Source organism: Opisthocomus hoazin, chromosome 7 (assembly GCF_030867145.1).
Source record: "Opisthocomus hoazin isolate bOpiHoa1 chromosome 7, bOpiHoa1.hap1, whole genome shotgun sequence".
Classification (NCBI taxonomy): domain Eukaryota; kingdom Metazoa; phylum Chordata; class Aves; order Opisthocomiformes; family Opisthocomidae; genus Opisthocomus; species Opisthocomus hoazin.
In genome coordinates, this window is record NC_134420.1 from 70,450,801 (window position 1) to 70,471,909 (window position 21,109).

Genomic DNA, 21,109 nt, shown 5'->3' on the forward strand with positions numbered 1-21,109 from the left:
ACAGACATAATAGATTGTTGCCTCTTATATTCAAGAGGTTGGCGTTTACTGATTAACTCCAAGATCTGCATTCAATTCCCATTTCCCTTGCTTCCACAACAAGGGGCTTTGCTTGCTGAGGCAGGATTCTAATCAATGCTGTGCTAGACTTGCCAAGCATACTATTAACTTCAGCAGACTGTTATTGCGGTGGGTTTTTTATTTTATTGTGGCAGGTTTTTCCAAATCAACTATTTTCACCCAGTTACATTAGTGGCAGCACCCTGGGGAGAGCAGCAGCTCAGCCTGCAGTGACAGGTTGTCCCACCAACTACTCAAAGCCAACAAAGACACGGTGACAGAGACAGCCTTCCCTGATTCTGGCCCAAAAGCAAGAAAGCACTGTTCAAACACAAGCAGAGGAAGGATCCGACTGCTCCTGCAGCCTTAACACACACGTCACTGGAACAAGGGAGAAGCGAAAGGGCTCAGACTGGAAAACCATGCATCTTTGGGTCTACAGGTCTGGCCTCGGTTAACCCAGCTCCTCCTTCAGGAAAACTGGTATGAGAGCATTACTGGCTGGAGAGCGTTTCCAGCCAAAGATGCTGTAACGCAGCGCATGCACCAAGCACAGCTATTCAGCATGCCAGCTGCTGAACAGCTGGATACTGCAAATTAATCCAAGATTGGGTTTGGCCAATTTCTGTACGTACAGAGGAGGATGAAAAAGGCTCTGCACAGCCAGAGCACGGATACCACAGTTACATCCTCAAAAGCTATGGAAAAAAGACAACCAGAGAATAATCCTTAAGCTAAACCAATGAGCACACAACTTTTGTTGGTCCAAGGACGTTACATTTGCTGTTGCATATGTCTCTGCTGTAAAGCATTGATTCTCAAGAAGTTTCGGGAATGAAAGTCTTACAGACTTTGGGAAAAAGTCTTCAGAACCAGACATGCTATTGTTAGGAGCAGAGAAAGAGACAAATTGTAAAAGTCAGACTACATAAATGATTGCAATGGACAAAAATATCAAGCTGAAGAGGTTAGCAGAACAGACAGGATTTGAAATAAGTCTCCGCTTCATCAGTACGCTGGGAGCCTAGTTTGTGCCCAGCGGAGAACAAGCTTCTTACCAAATTTAACTCTTCATTCTGTCTTACTGCTTCAGAATATGAATCATCAAGTTTTTTCTGCAATTCAGTCAACAGATCTTTGAGCTGAAATGAAGTTTAGAGTTTTAGGATTTGTCTCCTTAGGATGCCCACTTTTCTTCTGCTCAGTTATTAGTGTGTCGCTCTACCCTAAGGTCACAAGCATACGCGCTCCTCAGCCACAGGGGCTAAGCATTAGATTATTGTGCCAGCCAACTGGTAACCAAAAGAAAAAGAACAGTTTGGTCAATTATGTTTACCTCTCTGACTTCTGAAACATAAGTAGATCGTTCTATTTCTGCCTTTTCTAGTTCACTTTCCAAATGTTCTCTCTCTTTTTTAAGCTAGAAACAGAAAAACAGAGTTAAAACCGATGTTTTCAATGCTTTCTTGCAGTATCATTTTCTTGATTTATAATTACCTATAGATTTCTGTCAAATATTTCATGACATTTAGCGAGCGTTTCAAATCCAGTGACTGCACAGCACAGATTTAAACTGTTACACTTCGAAGAGATAAAAAGAATCCAGCCCAAGATGGTCAACAAGCAGTGAACTGCTCAGTCACACAAGGAAAGAGCCCCAGTGGGTGAGTACAGCAGTAAAAAAAATGGACAATTCCCAGCACCCAGCTTCTCTTCTTCTTTAAACCGAACCTTTCGGCCGGTGTTTTCAACTGCAGCACAGGCTGCACCATTGCAGGAGAGAAGTCCCAGGAAGTTCAGACTCACAGCATAAGCCTAAATCACGTTTCAGTAACAGAAAGCTTCAGAGACAAAAAACCACCTGCACGTACAGTTTCAACTTCTTTGGTTTCTTCCTTTAACCTCTCCACCTCGTGCTCCAAAGAAATGACTGAAGAACGCATCTGCAATTTTCAAGAAAGAGAAACACACAATTTAGTCGGGGTGGTCGAAAGCAAACTCTTCATACACACAAGCTTGCTTTAGAAACATTAAGGATGAAATCACAGTGACTGAATAAAATAAGATGCTCACTCAAATAATTCAATATACTGAGTCTCCACTAGAACACCCTTCCTATCTTCTCCCAGCACAAGAAGTTCTTTGACATATTTAGATGCTGGAAAGATCTGGAACGTAAGGACTAATCCAGTTGTCCATTAGCCAGGATAAGGGAAACTATCTTTCCCAGACAGGGAACACTATCTCCTTCCCCGTACTATACGCAGCCAAACCCAGCATGTTCAGCCTCATTGGAGGCTGCGTAAGTGCAGCAGATGGTAGCACATCTACAGTTCAAGATCTGACAGCCTTTTGTAAGCCCCTCAAACAAGACATTTATAAATCATCTATCTGTTTGCTGCAGGCTCATACTCCAGCACTCAAATTTACTAAGCAGAAGTACTTTAGAAGCAATTTCTTTTGAAAAAGCAGTTTGACCTACTTTAATTCTAGATTAGGAAAGAAACATAAAAGGCTTTTTTCTTACTGCTTTTACTAGTGACAGAGCCTTCCTAAACAGGAAAGCTTTGCAGGCAATTTCAAGTGTAATTAGTTGACCATAATGGAATAAGCAGTATTTTTACAGCTCGCAAAAAATGGTTATGATTATGATACTTAAATCCTAGCACAAAGAGTCTGTATCTGTTCACAAATGGACGTTGAAAGAAACAGGCGCTTAACAGAAACACAGACTGAGTTGCCAGGATCAGAAAAAAAATATGTATTCCTGGACACATGTATGTTCCTGAATCTTTGGCTTCCTGTCCCATCAGCATTAATATTACCACGTGCTATCTGGCTGCCTCCTGCATCACCTGCAAAGCACTGTGACCCAGACTCGTTGTAAGGGTCAAAGACCTTACACCTGTACTGTCCATTCGTTCTTGCTTCTCTAAAGATGGCAACAGGAATAGCCATGCAAATCTAAAGACATCAGTGATTCCTCTACTTGTTAGTTTTTTAAAATGGAAATACGTTCATCAAAAAAAATTAAAATCACTCTTTGCACGGAACTGTCAGAGCACCGAAAATCCTACTGTCACAATAAAGAGGGATCATTCCTTTTATATCAGGAGCAGACTTCACCTTTTTCATGCACTGGGTCACACACACCCCCACACACCAAATGAGGCAGCCAGAGCTGTTCTACACCTGCCTGCGCAGCACTTCGAACACCCTCTGCGACTTCAAGCAGAAACTGCCTGGCTGCTGCGAAAAGCAGATCTTCAGACATACCTGTTTAAGCTCCTTCTGTGATTCTTCAACTTTTATCTTCCATTTGCTTTCTTCCTCTTCCACACTCCTCTGTAGCCTCTGTAAAATCCCCTCCTAAGAAGAGAGCACCGTTTGAAAGCTTACAGCAGCAGAAAGGCAGCTGGCAACACCACAAGGCACAGGCGACCAGGCACCCTGCTTACCGTCTCCGCCAGAACCGATTTGTATTTCTCGCACTCCAGTTGCAGCAGTATGTGCATTTCCTCGGCCTCCCTCAACTTCTGCTCCATAACCTGGCAAAGGAGAGCAGGGAGCAGAAGAGTCACGTCTCAGCTGATGGATTTGAGGTCCACTAGTTATCTTATTTCAGCAAGCAAGCTGGTATCATCCACCTTGGCAGGTTTGTCTTTCCAACCCACGTGAAGACAACAGCAAGTGCAACGTTCACCTACAACACTCCATACTAAATCACAAACTTTACGGAAGTGACCACAGTAATTCCGGGTCTCCTGAAAAAAGCCAATTACTTGAAAAAGGGAAGAGGGATTTTGAATGTCACGAGCTTTTTCACAACTCCACGAGGTGCTTTTCAAAGATGCAAATGCATTTCTGACTTACAAGATGCAATTATCTATAAAACAATTTCCGTATCACCTGTTTTCCAATTTGAACGTCACAATCCAGAGTGCGATTTGCAAGACTTGTACTGGAAAAACATGCCATGCCACACACAAGGAAGTTGTCCACAGGTTGTGCCTACCTTGACATCTTCAGATCCTGAAGCCTCTCTCAGATATTCCTTAGCCATCTTTTCAAACCCACATATCCATTCACTATGACTCTGTTGGGAAATGCATTCGGTTAGAGCCAAGAATAACCTCAACAAACCTATCTTCAGGACGTTTCACAGAATCACAGAATGGTGAGGACTGGAAGGGACCTCCGGGGATCACCCAGTCCAACCCCCTGTCCAAACAGGGTCACCCAGAGCAGGCTGCACAGCATCGCGTCCAGGTGGGTCTTGAACATCTCCAGAGAAGGAGACTCCACAACCTCCCTGGGCAGCCTGGGCCAGGGCTCCGTCACCCTCAGAGGGAAGAAGTTCTTCCTCATCTTCAGCTGGAGCTTCCTCTGCTTCAGTTTGTGCCCGTTGCCCCTTGTCCTGTCGCTGGGCACCACTGGAAAGAGTCTGGCCCCATCCTCCTGACACCCACCCTGCAGATATTTGCAAGCATTTCTAAGGTCCTCTCTCAGCCTTCTCTTCTCCAGGCTGAACAAGCCCAGCTCCCTCAGCCTTTCCTCATAGGAGAGATGCTCCAGTGCCCTCCTCATCCTCGCAGCCCTCCGCTGGACTCTCTCCAGTAGCTCTTCATCTTCTTGAACTGGGGAGCCCAGTACTGGACACAAGTTTGCCTCTCAGCTGCAGGCTTAGGGAGCAGAGTTTCAGTCCCCTGACCCCCCAGAGCCCACACACAGCCTGACAGCAGTTTCAGCCAGCACCGCATGCAGCCCAGCATCAATGGGCAGCGAGCCGGGAGCACGAGGCTGCGAGGAACACCCAGCTCACGGGGGCTTGGAAGCACTGAAATACAACTGGGTGACAAAGGTCTGCCTGCCAGTGTCGGGGTTCTACAAGAAGTACTCAAAGACTTAAGGGAATCCTCTCCAAAATCCCTGAGCAGTTAAAGCAGACACGTGCTACGTAGTTCTAGGGACCTCATTAGGAATATCCCACTATCTGGGTTAGACACAGGAGAACACACACAGATGAAACGGATGTTGGGGCAGTAAAAAAACCAAGGTAACTTTTTTTTGTATTAATACTTTTCTTGAAGTAACTGAAGCTTTGCCTCTTTGCTGCTAGCCTGTACAGGTACTGCCAGCAGAAGACACTCAGGTCCCACTGCAAAAACCTTGGGGCAGAGGAGAACACAGTGAAACGCTCCGGACTGCCCAGCACAGCAGGACCTGAGCTCCCCGGCAGCAGGGTAGAAGAGCCCCTTCTCTTACCACGTTAGCAGGGAGAGAGACTTTCGGGAACAGCTTCTGGAGTAGTTCACGCGTCTCCACCTCGGCAGCTTCCAAATGCTGCTGCTTCTCCTAAACCAAGAGAAAGGCACACGTGAAGTTGGGCAACACGCTCCACGGACCTGGCAATAGACTCTTCTACACCTAGAGTAACTTGCTTAACCCAGAAAGTCATTTTTCAAGTGAGAAAGGCTCTACAGTCTCTAAAATTGCCAGTAAATTGCTTCAAAAATTGACATTGAATTGCTTCAGAATTTGGCCTTTACATTTGTTCGTGCTCTTAAGCTTTTATTTTCATTAAGTTCTCCTCCAGTCTAGCCTGTTTGTACAGAAATTACACCATCATTCACTTGGTCACAACAACACAAATACACTGTGCTGAGTAACTGTATCCACAGATCACACCAACCCTGCCCCTCAAGTTGAGCGATCTCAAAGCCAAGAAGTTTGGTCAATTGATTTTTTAAAATTCCATATTAGTTTTAAACAATTTTAGGTGGGGAAAAATCACCATAAATTAACATCACCACATCACAAACAGATAATTGAAGTCAAAAGGAAACTTTGTGTTAATGCACATTTGAACCAGGCCAAGAAAGCACGACTAAATACTACTTTTAAGTACTCAAGAGGGAGACCTTTACGTCCCCCTTCCCCAAGCTTGGATGCAATGGGAAATAATTATTAGAGCTGTGTGACAATCTCCAGGTTTTCTCTGTCATTGCTCTGCAAATCTAAATATGCAGAGCCAAGGGCCCCACAGCCCCATCCTTCCGTTAATTTAACCCCCAAAGCAGACCAGCCACGGGACGTCCGCTTGCTGTGCTTGTGGCAGATGGGTTTAATTTAGCCCCAGGACACCCAGGCTCCCGTACAAGTTTAGATGCAGAAAGCCCGAACTCCTGCGCAGAAGGCAGCTTTCAGCAAAAATCCTTCACTGGTGTTTGGGTTTTGTTTTTCTTTTTATTTTGACATCAGTGTTACTGTGCCTTGCTGCTCTGCGTTCCTCTGCTGCAAGAGATCGGTGGCGTTAGTGGGTTGAGATTCAGAGACAGAAACGGACAGGAGACATTAGGTTGTGAAGTTGTGCAAAGTGTTAGCTTTCAGCTATTTAGGAGCCACTGCGAAGTGGCAAACGGCTGTTTGCTGAGGTCTTCCGACTGCAAGAGAAAGCAGGCAAAGCGTTAGCACACAGCAAAAGCAGGTACAGAGCTTCTGCGAACGCGGGGCCGAGCACAGAGCGGAGACGTCTCCGAAACACAGACGCACAACCCCAAACCGGAGCTCCTCTGCTTCTGGCTACCCAACTTGCATTGCAGTTCTTTTGCTGCTGTTTTTGAAATCTGCATATTGACAATTAACACCAGATCAGGCCCATAGCAAACACAGGCTCCTTTCAGAGCAATTCACGTCCCGTATCATTCCGAACATCGGCTCCGACGGGACCTGTCGAGCCTCATACGCCTTCCAGGAGGAAATTCACAGCTGTGCTGACACCCTTTTCCCGAGAAGTTCCCAGGTTTTTAAGTAATAATTTAGCCCTAGATCTTCCAATAAATTTATTCAAGCACAGCAAAAGCCCAGTAGATGAAAGCAGGTCGCTCCCCAGCACAGTTTTCACTCTAGAGCTCCCCACAAAGAGGAAAAAGAAAAAAACAAATAACAAACCACGATTCACAACAGCTCTAACAATTATGTGAACAAAAATCAAAAGTCAGCATGCCCGCAAATTAAGGATAAAAAACCCAAAAGAAACCTAAAGACAACAGGCAGAAGCAGAGGTGAGAGTATATGAATGATCACTCAGAACAGACTATATTTAAATTGCAGTAAAAGTTTAATTCCTCCATTTCATTTGAAAAAAAACCAGCTGCCGATCTGCTTCTAGCTTAACGCATCGTTTCTAGCAGTTACATTACAACCTTGGCAGTCTTGTTCACTTTGTCCTGCAGCAATTTTTCAGTTGATGCCAATGCTTCCATTGCTTTCCAGTTTTTCTCCCGAAGGTCCTAATCATTTTTAGAAAGAATGATTTCAGTTCAGCCAATATTCAAACTGTTTCCGCTCTTACTTCAGAGACCTATTTTGCATTACATTCCACCGTTTGCATTTAAATGCTGGTTACTGCAAGATGATTTTGCCGGGTAAGATGACATACACTAGCAAAAACAAGTGTGATGTTCAAAGAGTTTGAATGAAAAGGGTGGGGGAAAAAAAAATGCCAATTTCTGCCCAAACTGCCCCCACCTCCAAAACTGCTCCAAGCGTTACCGCAGAGCGTATCGCTACATTGACCCCACACTTTGACTGCACTTGTGAGAAGAAAGAGGGAAGCTTTCAAAAGTAGTGAGGAACACAGACACCACAGGTTACACAACAGAGTGTTAGGCACGTCGCGTTGCAGGACCCGGTGCGGGCCCGAGGGTACACGGAGGTGCGCACATTTACGCCCCCGAACTTGCAACCAGATCCAGCTGCGCGGGTGCCCGTGCCTCAGCCCAAACCTGCTACGCCAGGGCTGGTTTTAGAAACACAAAGCTCAGGGCCTCGGGTTCGCAGCGTTTACCCACGCAGCCCTCTCCGCTGCGCCCAAAGAAACCTGGTTTGCTCACCAGTGGGAGGTTTTGGGATTTAACCAGTGGCGAGCGCGCCCCGGATCCGCGTGGAAACGCCACGGTGCCCTGCTGGGCTCCTGCAGCTTTCTTGGCAAGGTCATCAAACGTGTACTCCACAAGACGCAAGCTCACTTAGGAGGCTGAGAGCTCTTCTAAAAAGAGCCTCGCAGCTCTTATCTAGGAAGGATGGGGGGCCTGGCAGGGAGGTGATGACGGTGCTTGGCATTTAGATTCAAGTTTTCTTTCCAGCCCACAAAGGGCTCTTTTTGAAAGGCTGTATATTTTTAAAATCACCAGGCAAAGCAGCACCCAAATCCTAGCGTGTACCTATGCTAGTCTTACTTTACCACTTCCACTTGCCTGCTATCCTAAGGGCCGTTTCACAGGACGTAAAAACAAGATTGGATAAAATTGCGATGTGGAAAGCTGGGACCTACAGGCATAGTCTGCCCTTAGCAGTAGCCAGCTTTCTGCCTGCACCATGAAGGGTACTTAGACCTTGCAATTCCTCAGGAAACAGGCACACAGATGTTCTGCCTTTTCAGCTCATCTGTCTTCCAAGAATACCCAGCCACTTTCCCTCTGCTTTATTCCAGCTCATAAGCACACTACTTGCTCAAAAGCTCACATTCTCAGTATTTTCCTTGTGCATCTTCCTTATATTGTCCCACTTTTAAGCAATAAAGCTTATCACACAGTATTCATCGGCTTTTATAGGCTATCAAGGAGAGACAGGCGAGCTAAAAACCCTGTATTTTAAACCACTTTCTTCCATATAAAAGATGCCATCCTCTCGCCCTGCACAGGTTATGTGTTACAAGGAGGTAACTTCCCAGCTCTGTGATGGCAGACACCGCTCTCCACCTCCACCCACAAACAATCCACACTGCAGCATCAGCAGCGGCTGTAAAGGAAAGCTCACTCTCCTTCACCCCCCTCAGAAGACCAGAAATAGTCACTCTTAGGAACGGGAAGAGGGAGATCCAAGACCCCTGAAGGTAATGCCCCCTCCCATGCCCCCACGCAAGGACCGTGACTCAGTCAGAGCACAGCCCCCCCCCCATCCTCCCACCCTCTCCCCCCAAACCCCCTCCTCTTCCCTCAAAGGACGTGTTTCTGAACAGGGCTAACCAGGCTTGAACCCAAGCCTGAGAACTTGCTACAGGGTATGTCCCCCACCAAGTCTCCTCCCTCTCGTCAAATCAGGAGCTTGCCAAAGAGCTGACGAACCTCGGAGCAGTAAAGCGAGGTACGCTTAGTCACTCGCAAGCAAAGAGGAGAGGAGCGTCCAGGGGACACAATACGGCACACAACTGTCAGAAACAGTTCCTTAGCAGAACGCCCCAGGCTTGGAGAAGGGCTGTGCACACAGGTTGGCTTGTTCTTTGGGGTTTTGGGGGGGGTGAGGGAAGAATTTCCTTACGTTGTTCTTTTTCCTCTGTTGCTCAAAAGCATTTCTCTGAGAAGCAAGCTCGTTTTGGAGACTGGCGATTTCCTTCTCCTTCCCTGCAACCCTGAATTAGCAAAAAGAATCATAAACATGTCAGAAGACATTTAAGAAAATTGAAGTGAAGCACTGACACCCTTTCCTAACTTCCCTTCCAGCAACACACTCTCTTTGAACAAGCTGCTCTCGCTGACTTGGCAGTGCCGCTCGCTCCCTGCTGCTCTGCGAACTGCGGGCTGCCGGAGCAAAGCCCACCGTAAAGCTGTTGTTTGCCTACAACAGTCATCTGCACACACTTATCAAGGCCACGGAAAGGCAACGCATTAGACGAGGAGAAGTCAGCCAGCCCACGCTAGCACAACGCCACAAAGCAGGCACTGCCTGCTGGCTAAGAGCATTCGTCTTTCAAGCACCTAGCCTGCAATTTATAAGTCATTTAACTTAAAAGAAAAATAATTCAGCCAGCCAAAAGTGCGTGACAGTGGCAATTTGTGTAGCACAGCATAAGCTGGCATGGCATTACCCTCCACACAGTTCTTTAGCGTGCTTCAGCTCTACATTGTAACACACTTTTACCCCTGAGATTTTTCCCTCAGAAGAGATTTCCACCAGACGATTTTGTAATACGAACAACCCTCTACTAAGCTGAAGTTCCAAGAAAAAGGCCTGTCACTTTTGCTTGAAACACCAACATTAACTCCTCAGACATACAGCTGAGCTGGCATGCATTTAAAATTAAATTAATCATGGCTTGCTTACACTGTGGGCACAACACATCGCAAGCACTGTCTGCAGAAGACTGCAGCCAAGAATTACTAGCGTGAGCAGAATCTCCATGTTCACGTTTTATTAGATAGTAAAGATTTTTTTTTTTTTTTTTACTGGCCACTTGTCACCCAGTGATATTGTACATTTGGCATTTATCTAATCTTTTAAATTTCCCAAGCAATAAGTGCAATGAAGGACTTCTCTATTGCATCCAGCTTCTGGCGGTACTCACACTTGCAGCAGCTCCTCGCTCTGGACAGCCAGAGATGCCTACAAACAGATCAGAAACTCATTAGGAGCAGATCAGCAGCAAAGAGCGATGCAGAGGGGGTGATCTGCCTCGTTAACCAGGCACTGCTGCAGCCCCAAGCAGCTGCGCCCTTGGCCTTCGAGGGAGCCCTGCCCGGCCTCCTTTGGCCAGAAGAGCTCTGCCTGCGACACAGCGTGTAAAGACAGGGGCAAAGAGCTAGACAGGAGCACAGCAGGCGTAAGAAAGAGCGCAAGGCTGCAAACTTATACAGTAAAGGGAAGCAAGAAGAGACAGGCAACAGCCAGAAAAGCTGGCTTAGTGCAACCCGGCCCTGAAGCTGTCCCTGGATTTGCACGGTCAGCACAACTACTGGTTTCCCATGCCATCTATACAAGCTACCACCACCCCCTTCGACTTCAGTCAGTAACACTGCAGGGGGAAGCTGTACCTGTTTGCAATTCTCCTGCTTTAATTCTTGAATTTGAACTTTAAAAGATTCATTTTCCTTTTGAACATCCTGTTGAAAGAAAAGAGGCAATATAGACATACGTATAGACATACTCACAATACATACACTCCTTACAACACGAGACGCTTCTACCAAAACTTTACCTGCAACTGTTTTACTTGGCTTGCAATTTCTCTCTCTTGTTCTTCCACTACAGCTTTCAACTTCTTCATTTGTTCTTCTTCTCCTTTCAATCTGCAGAGATGGTTTAGAAAGCAAGAAAAAAGAGAGTTAAAATAAGAATTTATGCTAAAAAGGCACAAACACTGTAGCTAGGACAGTTTTCAGAGCAGAAGATACATTTTGTATGCCACATACAACAATCAGCCAAAAGGAGAGCACACACAGAGAAGAAACCATTGCACTATGGCTCTAAACCAAGAAAACCAGCAAAAATACATGCCAGCTGCAACAACAGGTACTGCAAACACTCACCTGCTAAGAACTGGCCCGAAGCAAGCTAGTCATGTCGCTCAGCAAACACATTTAGTCATAGCTGATCTCTACAGCCTTCAGTGGGAGAGAAGCCATCGATCACCTGAGCAAGCGTGGCAAGCCAGCCGGCTCTGAAGGGGCCAGGGACTTTCTCCTCAAGGTGAGGCTGCTTTAGGTACCACGTACCGGCTATGTAGGAGCCCTGCTGGGAGGGCAGCGCCTTACAAGAGCTGTGCTGAAGACAGAGCCCTTTTTGGCGCAGTCTCATACAACCTTCCTCTGACTTAGAGCAGCCAGACAAAGCAGAGACGAAACAGGGGAAAGTCTGGCAGTGTTTCTCCATAAAACAGGAGCTGGAGAATTGGCTGTTGCATCTGAGACTGAAAATGGCAAACTGGAGCTGTTCATTGCGCTTACTGACTCAGCCACGGGCGCTTAAATCCCCCCCCTTTTAAACATGCTAAACAGCAGGAGAAATTATCACTAGACACAAGAAGTAGCAGCAATTTCACTAGTTGGTAGAGCCCTGGGCGATCATTCACTTCTGCGAAGCGTCTGAGCACTACCACTTCGGCACGCCAGACGCCTGCTGTTCCACACGGCAGCAGACGCGCTGGCTGCTGTACGTCCATCGGCACTAACAGCTTATTTTAGCAAAGCCCATAAAATTCTGGAAAGCAATTCGTACATTCCAATTTAAGACAAACGCCAGCACTGAACACGCATTATCAGCGGGCGCTTGAGAAACTGCTACCAAATAATACTCACAGGCTCTCCAGTTCCTGGACTTGGGATGCAGCAGGTACCTGAAAAACAAAGCAACTCCCAACCTTATTTTGATGGCACAATAAATCTTTCAAATTAACAGCAACTCTGCCTAAGCAGGGCCACCACACAGCTCACAAGATACTTGCCAAACAAATACAGAAATTTCGCATCAGACATTGCTCCCAGAAGATCTAAACACATAATGGATTGCAGAAGCACAGCTTACACCAAGCGTCCCAAACTTCACACCAGCCAGTTTCTCTCCATTCCACCTCTCCCCTGGGACAAATGCCTGTCTAGACATCCACCCAAAGTAACAGTGCAACTCAGTTTCTCCCCTGTCATTGACAAAAATCCAGACTGAGCTACAATACTGCCCTATCTGAAAAACTCACTTATTAAGTAACACCTAGCTTCACTGATGTCCAGTCGCCTGTTCTCAAGTCCAGTGCAGGAAATCAAAAGGCAGAATATTCTGACCAGCTGCAGCTTCAGCAGCAGGTAAAGGCAGGCAGGAATCACAGCAAAGCCTGGCCACTTCAAGAAGCGCTGTGTTCAGTTACAGCAAGAGTTCCTACGTGACCATAGCTCTACGGAGATGCTACTTCAGTCCAGCAAGGAGGTACGTACGATGCAGCTACAATTCTGCCTACGAGCGTCAAAGTCCTCAGACACCAAAGCTACTCGTTATCCACAGTGTCATCCAGGTTAAAGAAAAGCTTTCAGACCTTGTTATCCATGTAAAACCTGTTTTGGATGAACACAGCTGAACGAGTGGGCTCTCTGCACTGGAGACTACCAGTTTAGTCGAGCAGGATTTAAAATAGCTCTATAGGTTGAAGCCAAAGCAAACTGTGAAAGGTAGAGGACAAAAACCCAACATCTTCCAGTTCAACTGAGCAGCTCTCCCAAACCACATCCACTCTGCAGGCCATACCTGTTGGAGCTGTTGCAAGTTCTGTTGTTCCAGCTCCTGAACTTTACTGGTTAATTGTGCAATTGTATCCTTCTGACCCTTTGGACACAAAAAAGCCAGTTTAGAAGTGCAGACATAAAACTTTCCCACAGCCAGAAATATTTCAGCAGAACTTATTTCCCTTTAGAATACTAAGAAAGCTTACCTGCAGCCATTCTGCTTTCTTAACAATCTCTTTCTCCTTCTCTTCCAATAAGGCCTCCATGGTTTTCACCTGTTTTTCCTTCCCCTTCAACCTGTACCATAAAACACAGGAACACAGCATAAACCCTCGCTCTTTTATCCATCCGAAAAAAAAAGATATCCCATGCTTTGCAGCACGTAACAAACAAAAGCACTCTAGGTGATCAAAGGCACAAACACAATTCATCCGCTAAAAATCAATGCGTGAACACTTCCACTTCAGTCTGGGTTAGCAGGAGATGCCCTTGATCAATGGTACTGCTCATTAAAAGCAGACAAGTTCTGCACTGACATATATTGCAGGGATTTCACACACATGTGCTCTCCTCTTCTGAATGTACTTCCTCCCCCCTCCCTAGTTGGGGACCCAAGGGACTGACGACCACAACAACTCAACCCCCACTTCTCCACCCAGCTACAGCACAGGTATCACCAAAGTAAGTTTGCTTTAGTGCCTTGCCTATGTCCTTCCATCCTGACTTGAATTTAACCCCTTGTAGGCTAACTGGGGCTCGTGAAGCCATGCAGCACTTCACCTTGATTGCCATCTCAGGCAGGATCAGGTATTTAATAAGGACGCACGTCTGCCAAGCCCAGTGCTAACAGCCTGGCTCACTTCATGCAAAGCACAGGCACCAGGTGAGAACATTTTAACCTAGAATAGACTGGAGCAGGGAAGCGAGGGGTGCACAGGGCAGATCAGACATGTTAACAACTGCACTTACAGAGTCTGCAGCTCTTTGACTTGTGATGTGATCGACACCTAAAGAAAATAATCAGTACTTCAGTTTAATGCACATGAAGAGACACATAAACGCTATAAACTGCTCTAGGGAGAAACAGGGGAAAGACATTAGACATTACTAAAATAGATGCTATTTGTTACAGTTACATAAGCATAAACACACACTTTTTTTGGTGGGAAAATAAATTATGAGAAGCCAAGCATCTCCACTATTTGCTTTCTCCACATTTAAAACATGACTTCCAGCGCGGAAAAGACAACAGTGCCGATGGGAACGCAAGCAGGCCCACCGGAGCACCCTTCCGGCACCAGAGACAAAGGAAGCAGCAGACCCCGATGAGAACCATCTCACAGGCAACTGCAGCTCAAATCAGAGCCATCAACCTGGTCATTTAGACCTCTGCGCAAGCAAGGCCTTGCTAGCAGCTCTCTGCAACGTCAGCGCTCCCTTAAATTCCAATTCTAAAGCTGCACAGGGATTAAAGAAACAAGATTTAGCAGCAATGTTCCCTTTGAATTTTGTATAAAAGCTTGACAGCAGCTATCTGTGTAGCTATTGGCTGTCCAGAGAGCTTAGCTAGTCCTCTACCACAGCATGGGAGGAGTTCCCACCTTTCCAAAAACCTCTTTTCTCCTTTCAGGATACCAAAAGTTGCATATGCCCCACCTTTGGAGCAAGCATCCCTCATATGCAGCTTTCCAGTGAGGACAACTCTAAACTGCATTTTGTTCTGGGCTCCGTGTCAGCTCCAGGGAAGGAAAAACACACAAATAATTCCTCTAGTTCCTGGGAATTTGCTTTGGAGGAAAAGCCCAAGATGGAAACACATTCTATGAAGCTTTGCCTAAAAAGGACAAAACTTTACCGCTAAGAAAAGACAACATGTTGAAATGTAGCTAGAAAGATTGAAAAAAAAGTGCAGATCAAAACCAACCAACCCACGCGCCCCACACAAACCAGCAAGCAAACTTCCTGACAGCAGGACGGAGTAAGCTGCCTGCAGAATGGGCTCCCTGCGGAAACCTGGGCTCCCGTTGTTTTGGGCATCAGACAGCAAACGTGCCAAAAAAGCCAATGCTCCTCCATTTCTGCATTCCTGATAGCTAGAGTAAAACTCGCTCTGCCAAGACAGGCTTTCTTTGGACACTGGAAAGACAACAGTCTTAGGTTTACCTGGAAACCAGACACTATCTGGGCCAGCAGTATTGTTCTAGCAACACAGGAAGGCCCCTAAAAGGAGAAGCACCTTCAGCACTCGAGATTTCTGAGGTGCCAGCCTCAAAGGATGTCCCAAGGGCTTACTACGGCGATAGTATGCAACACACCCAGCCAGAGCTAATGCTACAGTGCTTTAAGTTACAGCAATTCTTGTCAAATTTCATACTAAAAGTCCAAAAAGCTTGGGCATCCAGAGGACTGTGGTTTCTGAAGGACGGCAGCACTTACACCGCGTATTTACGGCTTTATACCTAAGAATAGTGTCCCTCTGCCATTAAAAAGTTCCCTCACCCAACGACATCCACCAGTGAAAGAAAACAGGCTAGAACAGAAATGAGTGAGCAGCGCATCCAAGGCAAGGTTGTTTCACACTTCTGGCACTAAGGTGTTTTACCTGTTTTTCCATCTCAAGCTGGGAATTTCCTACTTCTTCTTTCAGAGCCTCTATTTCCTGTGTCAAAGCCTTTTCAATGACAAAACAGACAGGATTGGACAATGGAAACACACAAAAACGCCACAAGAATGGATGCTACAAATTCATCACTATCGAATGCCATGCAGTAACAAATAAATGGTGGTCAGTGGCACGGACACAGAAAGGAAGGTAGGTGTTGCAGACACAGGTACCTGAACAGTCTTCTCCTTGCTTGCTACTTTAAGGATTTCAGCTTGCAGGAGTTCTTCCACCGATTTTATTTTTCCATCCTTCTCATGGATCCTTAAAAAGGAGCAGAGGAAGAACGTTAGCTGGCTGAACAAATGTGCTGCTTGAGCAAACACCCGAGCTCTGGTTCTGCCGTCACACTGCCGGCCTCCGGGATCCACAGCAGGACCTCCCACTACTGCAGGTGCCATCTCCCACCGCGATCCCAAATCCAGACAGACCAGGCAGGAGAAACAAATAGCAGGAATAGGACTGGGAATAGTGCAGAACAAGTTAGCTTTACATAACCAGTAGTTCGCATGCTAAATAGATACTATCACTGTCGAAAAATGCATATTAAAGTATCGATAGCCCCTGGGATGCCACACACTTCACTTCAACCTTCCCTGGACATTCCGGTGAAGTATTTATCAGCTTCAAACACACACACAGAGCACAAACAAGCTCACTTCTTTTAAATTGCCTACTGCAGAAAAACAACAATCTGACAATTCAGTGCAATCCCTCGCCTAGTCAAAGTCAGGATTATGGAGTTCACTGCTTAGCAGAGAAGCACCTGGATTTTTTCAAGAGGTATTGATCTGACGTGACACGTTTCAGAAGCGATAATGCTTCCTGCCACACACACACTTCACCCAGTTAAAAGCAAATCATTTCAGGGAAGCAAAACACCTGCAGTCATGCAATAAAGACAGACAGAACTAACAACCAGAAATGAAATCTGTGCAGCAACTCACACTTTCTGGAGTTCTTCCACCAGCGATTGGAAGGAAACCTGTTCAAAACAGAGCTTCAAGTTAGAAAAACAGAAGAGAGCAAAACAATCTGCAAGTGTTGAGGGGCAAGGAGTAAAGAGCTTGAGCGCTCTGGCAGCAGGTAAACTATGTAGCAGCCTAACGATTTTACCTATCTGGCTGCTCGTGAGAAAATTAGGTGTTGGTCTCCAGCTCCTGGCAAACCAATAACACCAAGTCTGCTGGAAGTTCCAGGAGAACAAAAGCAAACCCACGCCATCTTTACCAGGAGAGGCCGAGGTTCAGGACCAGCATTTGATCAGCTAACATTTTCATACTGGCACTACTGTGCACCTCTCCATAGTTATCGTGCTTCTCCTCTCCCATAAATGATTTTCTAGAAACTAAGCACTCTCCTGAGCTGCCCAAGCAGAGCTGGAGATCAAGGAAAGGCACTTCCCAATCGGCACCGAGTGCATCTCAAAACTGATAGTACTGAGACAGTGTCACTGTCGCAGTGATGCCAACAGAAGGGGGCCAAGCCCTACCTGCAGAAGCGTGGACTGGCATTAGAAAGCTCAAAGATGTGCAGTGAAGCTGACGCAGAATGAGCTTCCTAGCAGCCATGCTTGCTGCACTAGGCTTCTGGAAACAGAGCAACCATTTTACAGCCATTTCAGCATGTGGCAAGCTCCTACCAACCCAGAACCGCCGCTGAATTGGAACCTTTATGCCCACCATAAGGTTTCTGACACTTCTGCAAAGGAAGCATTTGACAGAAGTATCAGCTTCCAGACCAAGGCTGGAAGAAAACAGGATGCTTTGCCAGCAGGCTTCAAAGACGTCTTCACCTTTTTCCCTTGACTTTTGCAACCACAGCAAGATTCTTTTAGATTTAGTTTAGGTGTAATAAAAGTTTTAGATGAAAAGTACTACCTGCTCCGATTGCTGAATTTGCAGACTTTGAAGTTCTTTTCTCAAGGATGAATTTTCTGTTCGCAGTGCCTTTGAAAGCAGACACACAGATAATGAAAGACTCATTTGCTGGGGAAAAACTGTTAAGCTTAATAGAAAAGCCATTTCTTTTAGCACAAATGAAAGACTTTGAAAGCCTGAAAGAGACCCCCTCTGCAGCAGCTGGAGCCAAAGCATTGAACAGACTAATTTATAATTACTAAAGTATTCTAATGGACTAATAACATTATGAACAACTCGGAGTGGACTTCAATCTATAGGAAGCCAGAGTCCAGGGAAACATCACGGCGATGCGCTCACATCTTCGGCTGTTTAGTACCGGGACGGTTTGCTGGTGTGCAGGCCCTGCCCAGTACGCAGGTGTCACCAATGCATCTGGCATTTAGGGACATGAAGAAAGTGAGCACTGTCTTGGCTATGTCCAGGTAGACAGGACACAGATTTCCAGCAAAACCCAGCTGAAAACAGACAGGGATTTTTTGCACCAGCTTTCTAGATTCCTCATCATTAGCTTCTTTATAAACAGAACAGGCAGGAAGCGCCTCTAGCATCACCCCAGAAGTGTCACTAGTGTACGATCCATTTAACCCTTCAGATTACCAACTACACAAAGAGAAGCCAGAGCCCCATCCTGCCAAGTTTTTACAAAACTTCCTTTCCTAAAGACAGATTTGTTGCAGATTAGGCCAAACGTACAGCTCTGGAGATGTATTCACTTTATTCCAAAAGACAGCAGGTAAACATCCTCACAAAACCTGTTCTAGACTAAGCAGAGAAAAGCACTTACTGTCACGAGCCATCGCTGCTCGTGCTTAGTCTGTCTTACTAAAAAAGGTTTTAACCTTGCCTCCACAAGATGCTGTTCCTACTCAGAGGGAATGATCTCAAGACCACACTACGAGCGCTCAAACATACACTTTTGACAAGAGCACTTAATCTCGACTTCCCTGTAAAAAGATAACGCAAGAGATTACCTTCAGCTCCTCCTCCTTATTAGCCACCTGTATGAGTCCTGCCTCAAGCAGCTCTTCAACTGTCTTGATTTTATCGTCCCTCTCTCTCACGCTGAGAAATCAAAAGTGAGGATTAGGAAAAGAGAGTTAACCACAGAAGACAGTTTAGCTATCAACAGCAACCCCACTGCCAGCAAAACTGGATCTTTGTTTTAGCCTCTGATTCAAAAGAAAAACATTTCTCACCTTCTTTCCATCTGCTCTAACACGTCTTTGTTCGCCTGCAAAAACACAATAGGGTGATCATTAATTGGATCAACAACAGCTTGGGATTTTAAAAACAGAAGTAACTGGAGAGCATCAACTTTGCCAGAACCTTCGTTACCACACTACTCCAGAAAGGAAAATAAAACAGGGGCAGGATGTCCTTATGGTATGTGCACCTAATACTGTTGCTGGAAAGTTGTCAGTCTCCTGGAGGAGGTACAGATCCAGCCCAAAAGCCTTGATTTCACACTGATGAACTACAGGAGTTCTGGTGACAAGATGCTGCGGGATGCAGGATCCCTGCGATCCTAGGGAGTGTCAAGCATGCCAAGCACTGTGCGGCATCTCATCAACAGCAGCCAGATCAGCACCCAAAGAAAATCCCCTCTTTTGAGCATTTACAAAACCACAAGCTTCACCTGACACGCATTCAGCGGAGCATTTACGATTTCTCAACACCACCACATTGTGAAAGATCACATCAGAAACACAAGCCAGCTAACCATGAAAAATCAGCCCCGCTATTTCAGAAAGGACACCAAATCAGCCAGACCCAGGGGGATAAGGATGCAGATCTGGCTCTCAGCCAGAATCCCAGCATGGTGGGGGTTGGCAGGGACTTCTGTGGGTCACCCAGTCCAACTCCCTGCCGAAGCAGGGTCACCTACAGCAGGCTGTACAGGACCACGTCCAGGCGGTCTTGAACATCTCCAGAGAAGGAGACTCCACAGCCTCCCTGGGCAGCCTGGGCCAGGGCTCCGTCACCCTCAGAGGGAAGAAGTTCTTCCTCATCTTCAGCTGGAACTTCCTCTGCTTCAGTTTGTGCCTGTTGCCCCTTGTCCTGTTGCTGGGCACCACTGAAAAGAGTCTGGCCCCGTCCTCCTGACACCCACCCTGCAGATCTTTATAAGCATTGATAAGGTCCCCCCCCCTCTCAACCTTCTGTTCTTCAGGCTGAACAAGCCCAGCTCCCTCAGCTATTCCTCAGAAGAAAGGGAGCCGCTCCAGACAGGGAGCTGCTGGCTAGCAGACACGGAAATAAATTTCCTGTCCTGCAAGTCTTTTTCCAGTGTTTCAGGAATTTCTCTCATCCCACAACGGTACAAAGCCAGGGGTGTTCACAAGAGCTCTCCCAGGAAACGCTCGCAAAGTAGATGTAGTTGAGGAACGCAACAGCTTTGAGCCCGCAGCATCCTGTGCGAGTACCGGTCAGACTGGCTGCAGCAGGTGTGCCACAGGCAGAAGAGGAGGGATAAAGGACATCATGATGTGAACAGTTCTCCCATTCCATGGGTCTGCTCTTTGGTTACTACTGGTTTGAGAATTCATTCTAGGATGGAAGGTAACAAGTAGAGTAAAGATCTTACTCTGCTCTCTCACAGCCCAGTAAGAGCCCTCTCTCCTGCAAGCACTGGTTGTTCATGGGATTTTTTTCATTCCTGAAAACTGCCATTAAAACTTGGAGGGGTTGCAGAAATAAGTTTTTGCTTTTGTTAAGCTAGCATTCTTCAGGGGAAGAAAAAAATACATCAACATTTTGTTTAGACACTTGACTAGGTGCAGAAGACAGCTACAACTACCTTATTTGAATACTTCATGGAAGAAAAAATACTTAAAAAGCAAGAGGTTTTGACACCAGCCAGCTGAGCTTAGGGCCAGCTTAAGGAAAAAACACAAATAATAAGTGAACTTAAAAAGTTAACACAAGATATTTGATACAACCTCAGCAAACACTGGCTATACCTGCTCAGAGATGAGAGTCTGCAGCTTCTGAACCTCAGCTTGCAGAGTCGCGTTTTGATCCTTGAGAACCTGGAAGGAAGTTTAAACACTGTATCAGTTCAGAAGGGCAAACCCTCACTAAGGCATTTTTATAATGGCTATGAGGTAATTAAATAGCACAGAAGTTGTTACAGCGAGTTCTTTGGAAGCTACAAGACTACAAAGAGTCCTTTCCCCTTCTTGCTTGCTTTTCTGTACTAATACATTTGTCCTTATGTTTCCACGAGAAATTCAGCTGTTACCATCTTTATTCCCTGGCAAAGAATCAGACACTACCAAGTGTGAGAGGCAAGAGAAACTCCATGTTTCTCCCAAAGCACCATGAGCATCATGTCAAGATTTGATAGCTGCCTCTTACAACACACTCCTCTGGCAAAGCCAGCGGTCTAGGATCACCTCTAGCTCTCCTCAGCCACCTGAACACTGCGGATGCACAGCAAGGAACTGGCAACCCAGCAGCCGAGATTTGCACAGCTC

General features: G+C 46.1%; 1 protein-coding gene across 12 annotated transcripts in view; it reads right to left on the reverse strand.

Moving 5' to 3' along the window:
* Nucleotides 1–21,109, reverse strand: part of KTN1 (kinectin 1) — a 93,705-nt gene that overhangs the window by 9,564 nt on the left and 63,032 nt on the right. For 2 of the 12 annotated variants that reach the window (XM_075427059.1, XM_075427052.1), the window contains exons 18-40: nucleotides 20,594–20,662; nucleotides 18,830–18,864; nucleotides 18,605–18,695; nucleotides 17,592–17,660; nucleotides 16,659–16,696; nucleotides 15,885–15,975; nucleotides 15,652–15,720; nucleotides 14,019–14,056; nucleotides 13,256–13,346; nucleotides 13,072–13,149; nucleotides 12,135–12,172; nucleotides 11,036–11,126; nucleotides 10,872–10,940; nucleotides 10,406–10,443; nucleotides 9,382–9,472; nucleotides 7,263–7,352; nucleotides 5,326–5,415; nucleotides 4,076–4,156; nucleotides 3,519–3,608; nucleotides 3,337–3,429; nucleotides 1,932–2,003; nucleotides 1,397–1,480; nucleotides 1,119–1,202 (exon numbers count right to left, since the gene is read on the reverse strand). In XM_075427059.1, coding sequence (XP_075283174.1) covers nucleotides 1,119–1,202; nucleotides 1,397–1,480; nucleotides 1,932–2,003; nucleotides 3,337–3,429; nucleotides 3,519–3,608; nucleotides 4,076–4,156; nucleotides 5,326–5,415; nucleotides 7,263–7,352; nucleotides 9,382–9,472; nucleotides 10,406–10,443; nucleotides 10,872–10,940; nucleotides 11,036–11,126; nucleotides 12,135–12,172; nucleotides 13,072–13,149; nucleotides 13,256–13,346; nucleotides 14,019–14,056; nucleotides 15,652–15,720; nucleotides 15,885–15,975; nucleotides 16,659–16,696; nucleotides 17,592–17,660; nucleotides 18,605–18,695; nucleotides 18,830–18,864; nucleotides 20,594–20,662 — 1,680 coding nt within the window. The remainder of the gene's footprint in view (nucleotides 1–1,118; nucleotides 1,203–1,396; nucleotides 1,481–1,931; nucleotides 2,004–3,336; nucleotides 3,430–3,518; nucleotides 3,609–4,075; nucleotides 4,157–5,325; nucleotides 5,416–7,262; nucleotides 7,353–9,381; nucleotides 9,473–10,405; nucleotides 10,444–10,871; nucleotides 10,941–11,035; nucleotides 11,127–12,134; nucleotides 12,173–13,071; nucleotides 13,150–13,255; nucleotides 13,347–14,018; nucleotides 14,057–15,651; nucleotides 15,721–15,884; nucleotides 15,976–16,658; nucleotides 16,697–17,591; nucleotides 17,661–18,604; nucleotides 18,696–18,829; nucleotides 18,865–20,593; nucleotides 20,663–21,109) is intronic. The other 10 variants (XM_075427054.1, XM_075427061.1, XM_075427055.1 and 7 more) reach the window with 10 other exon arrangements.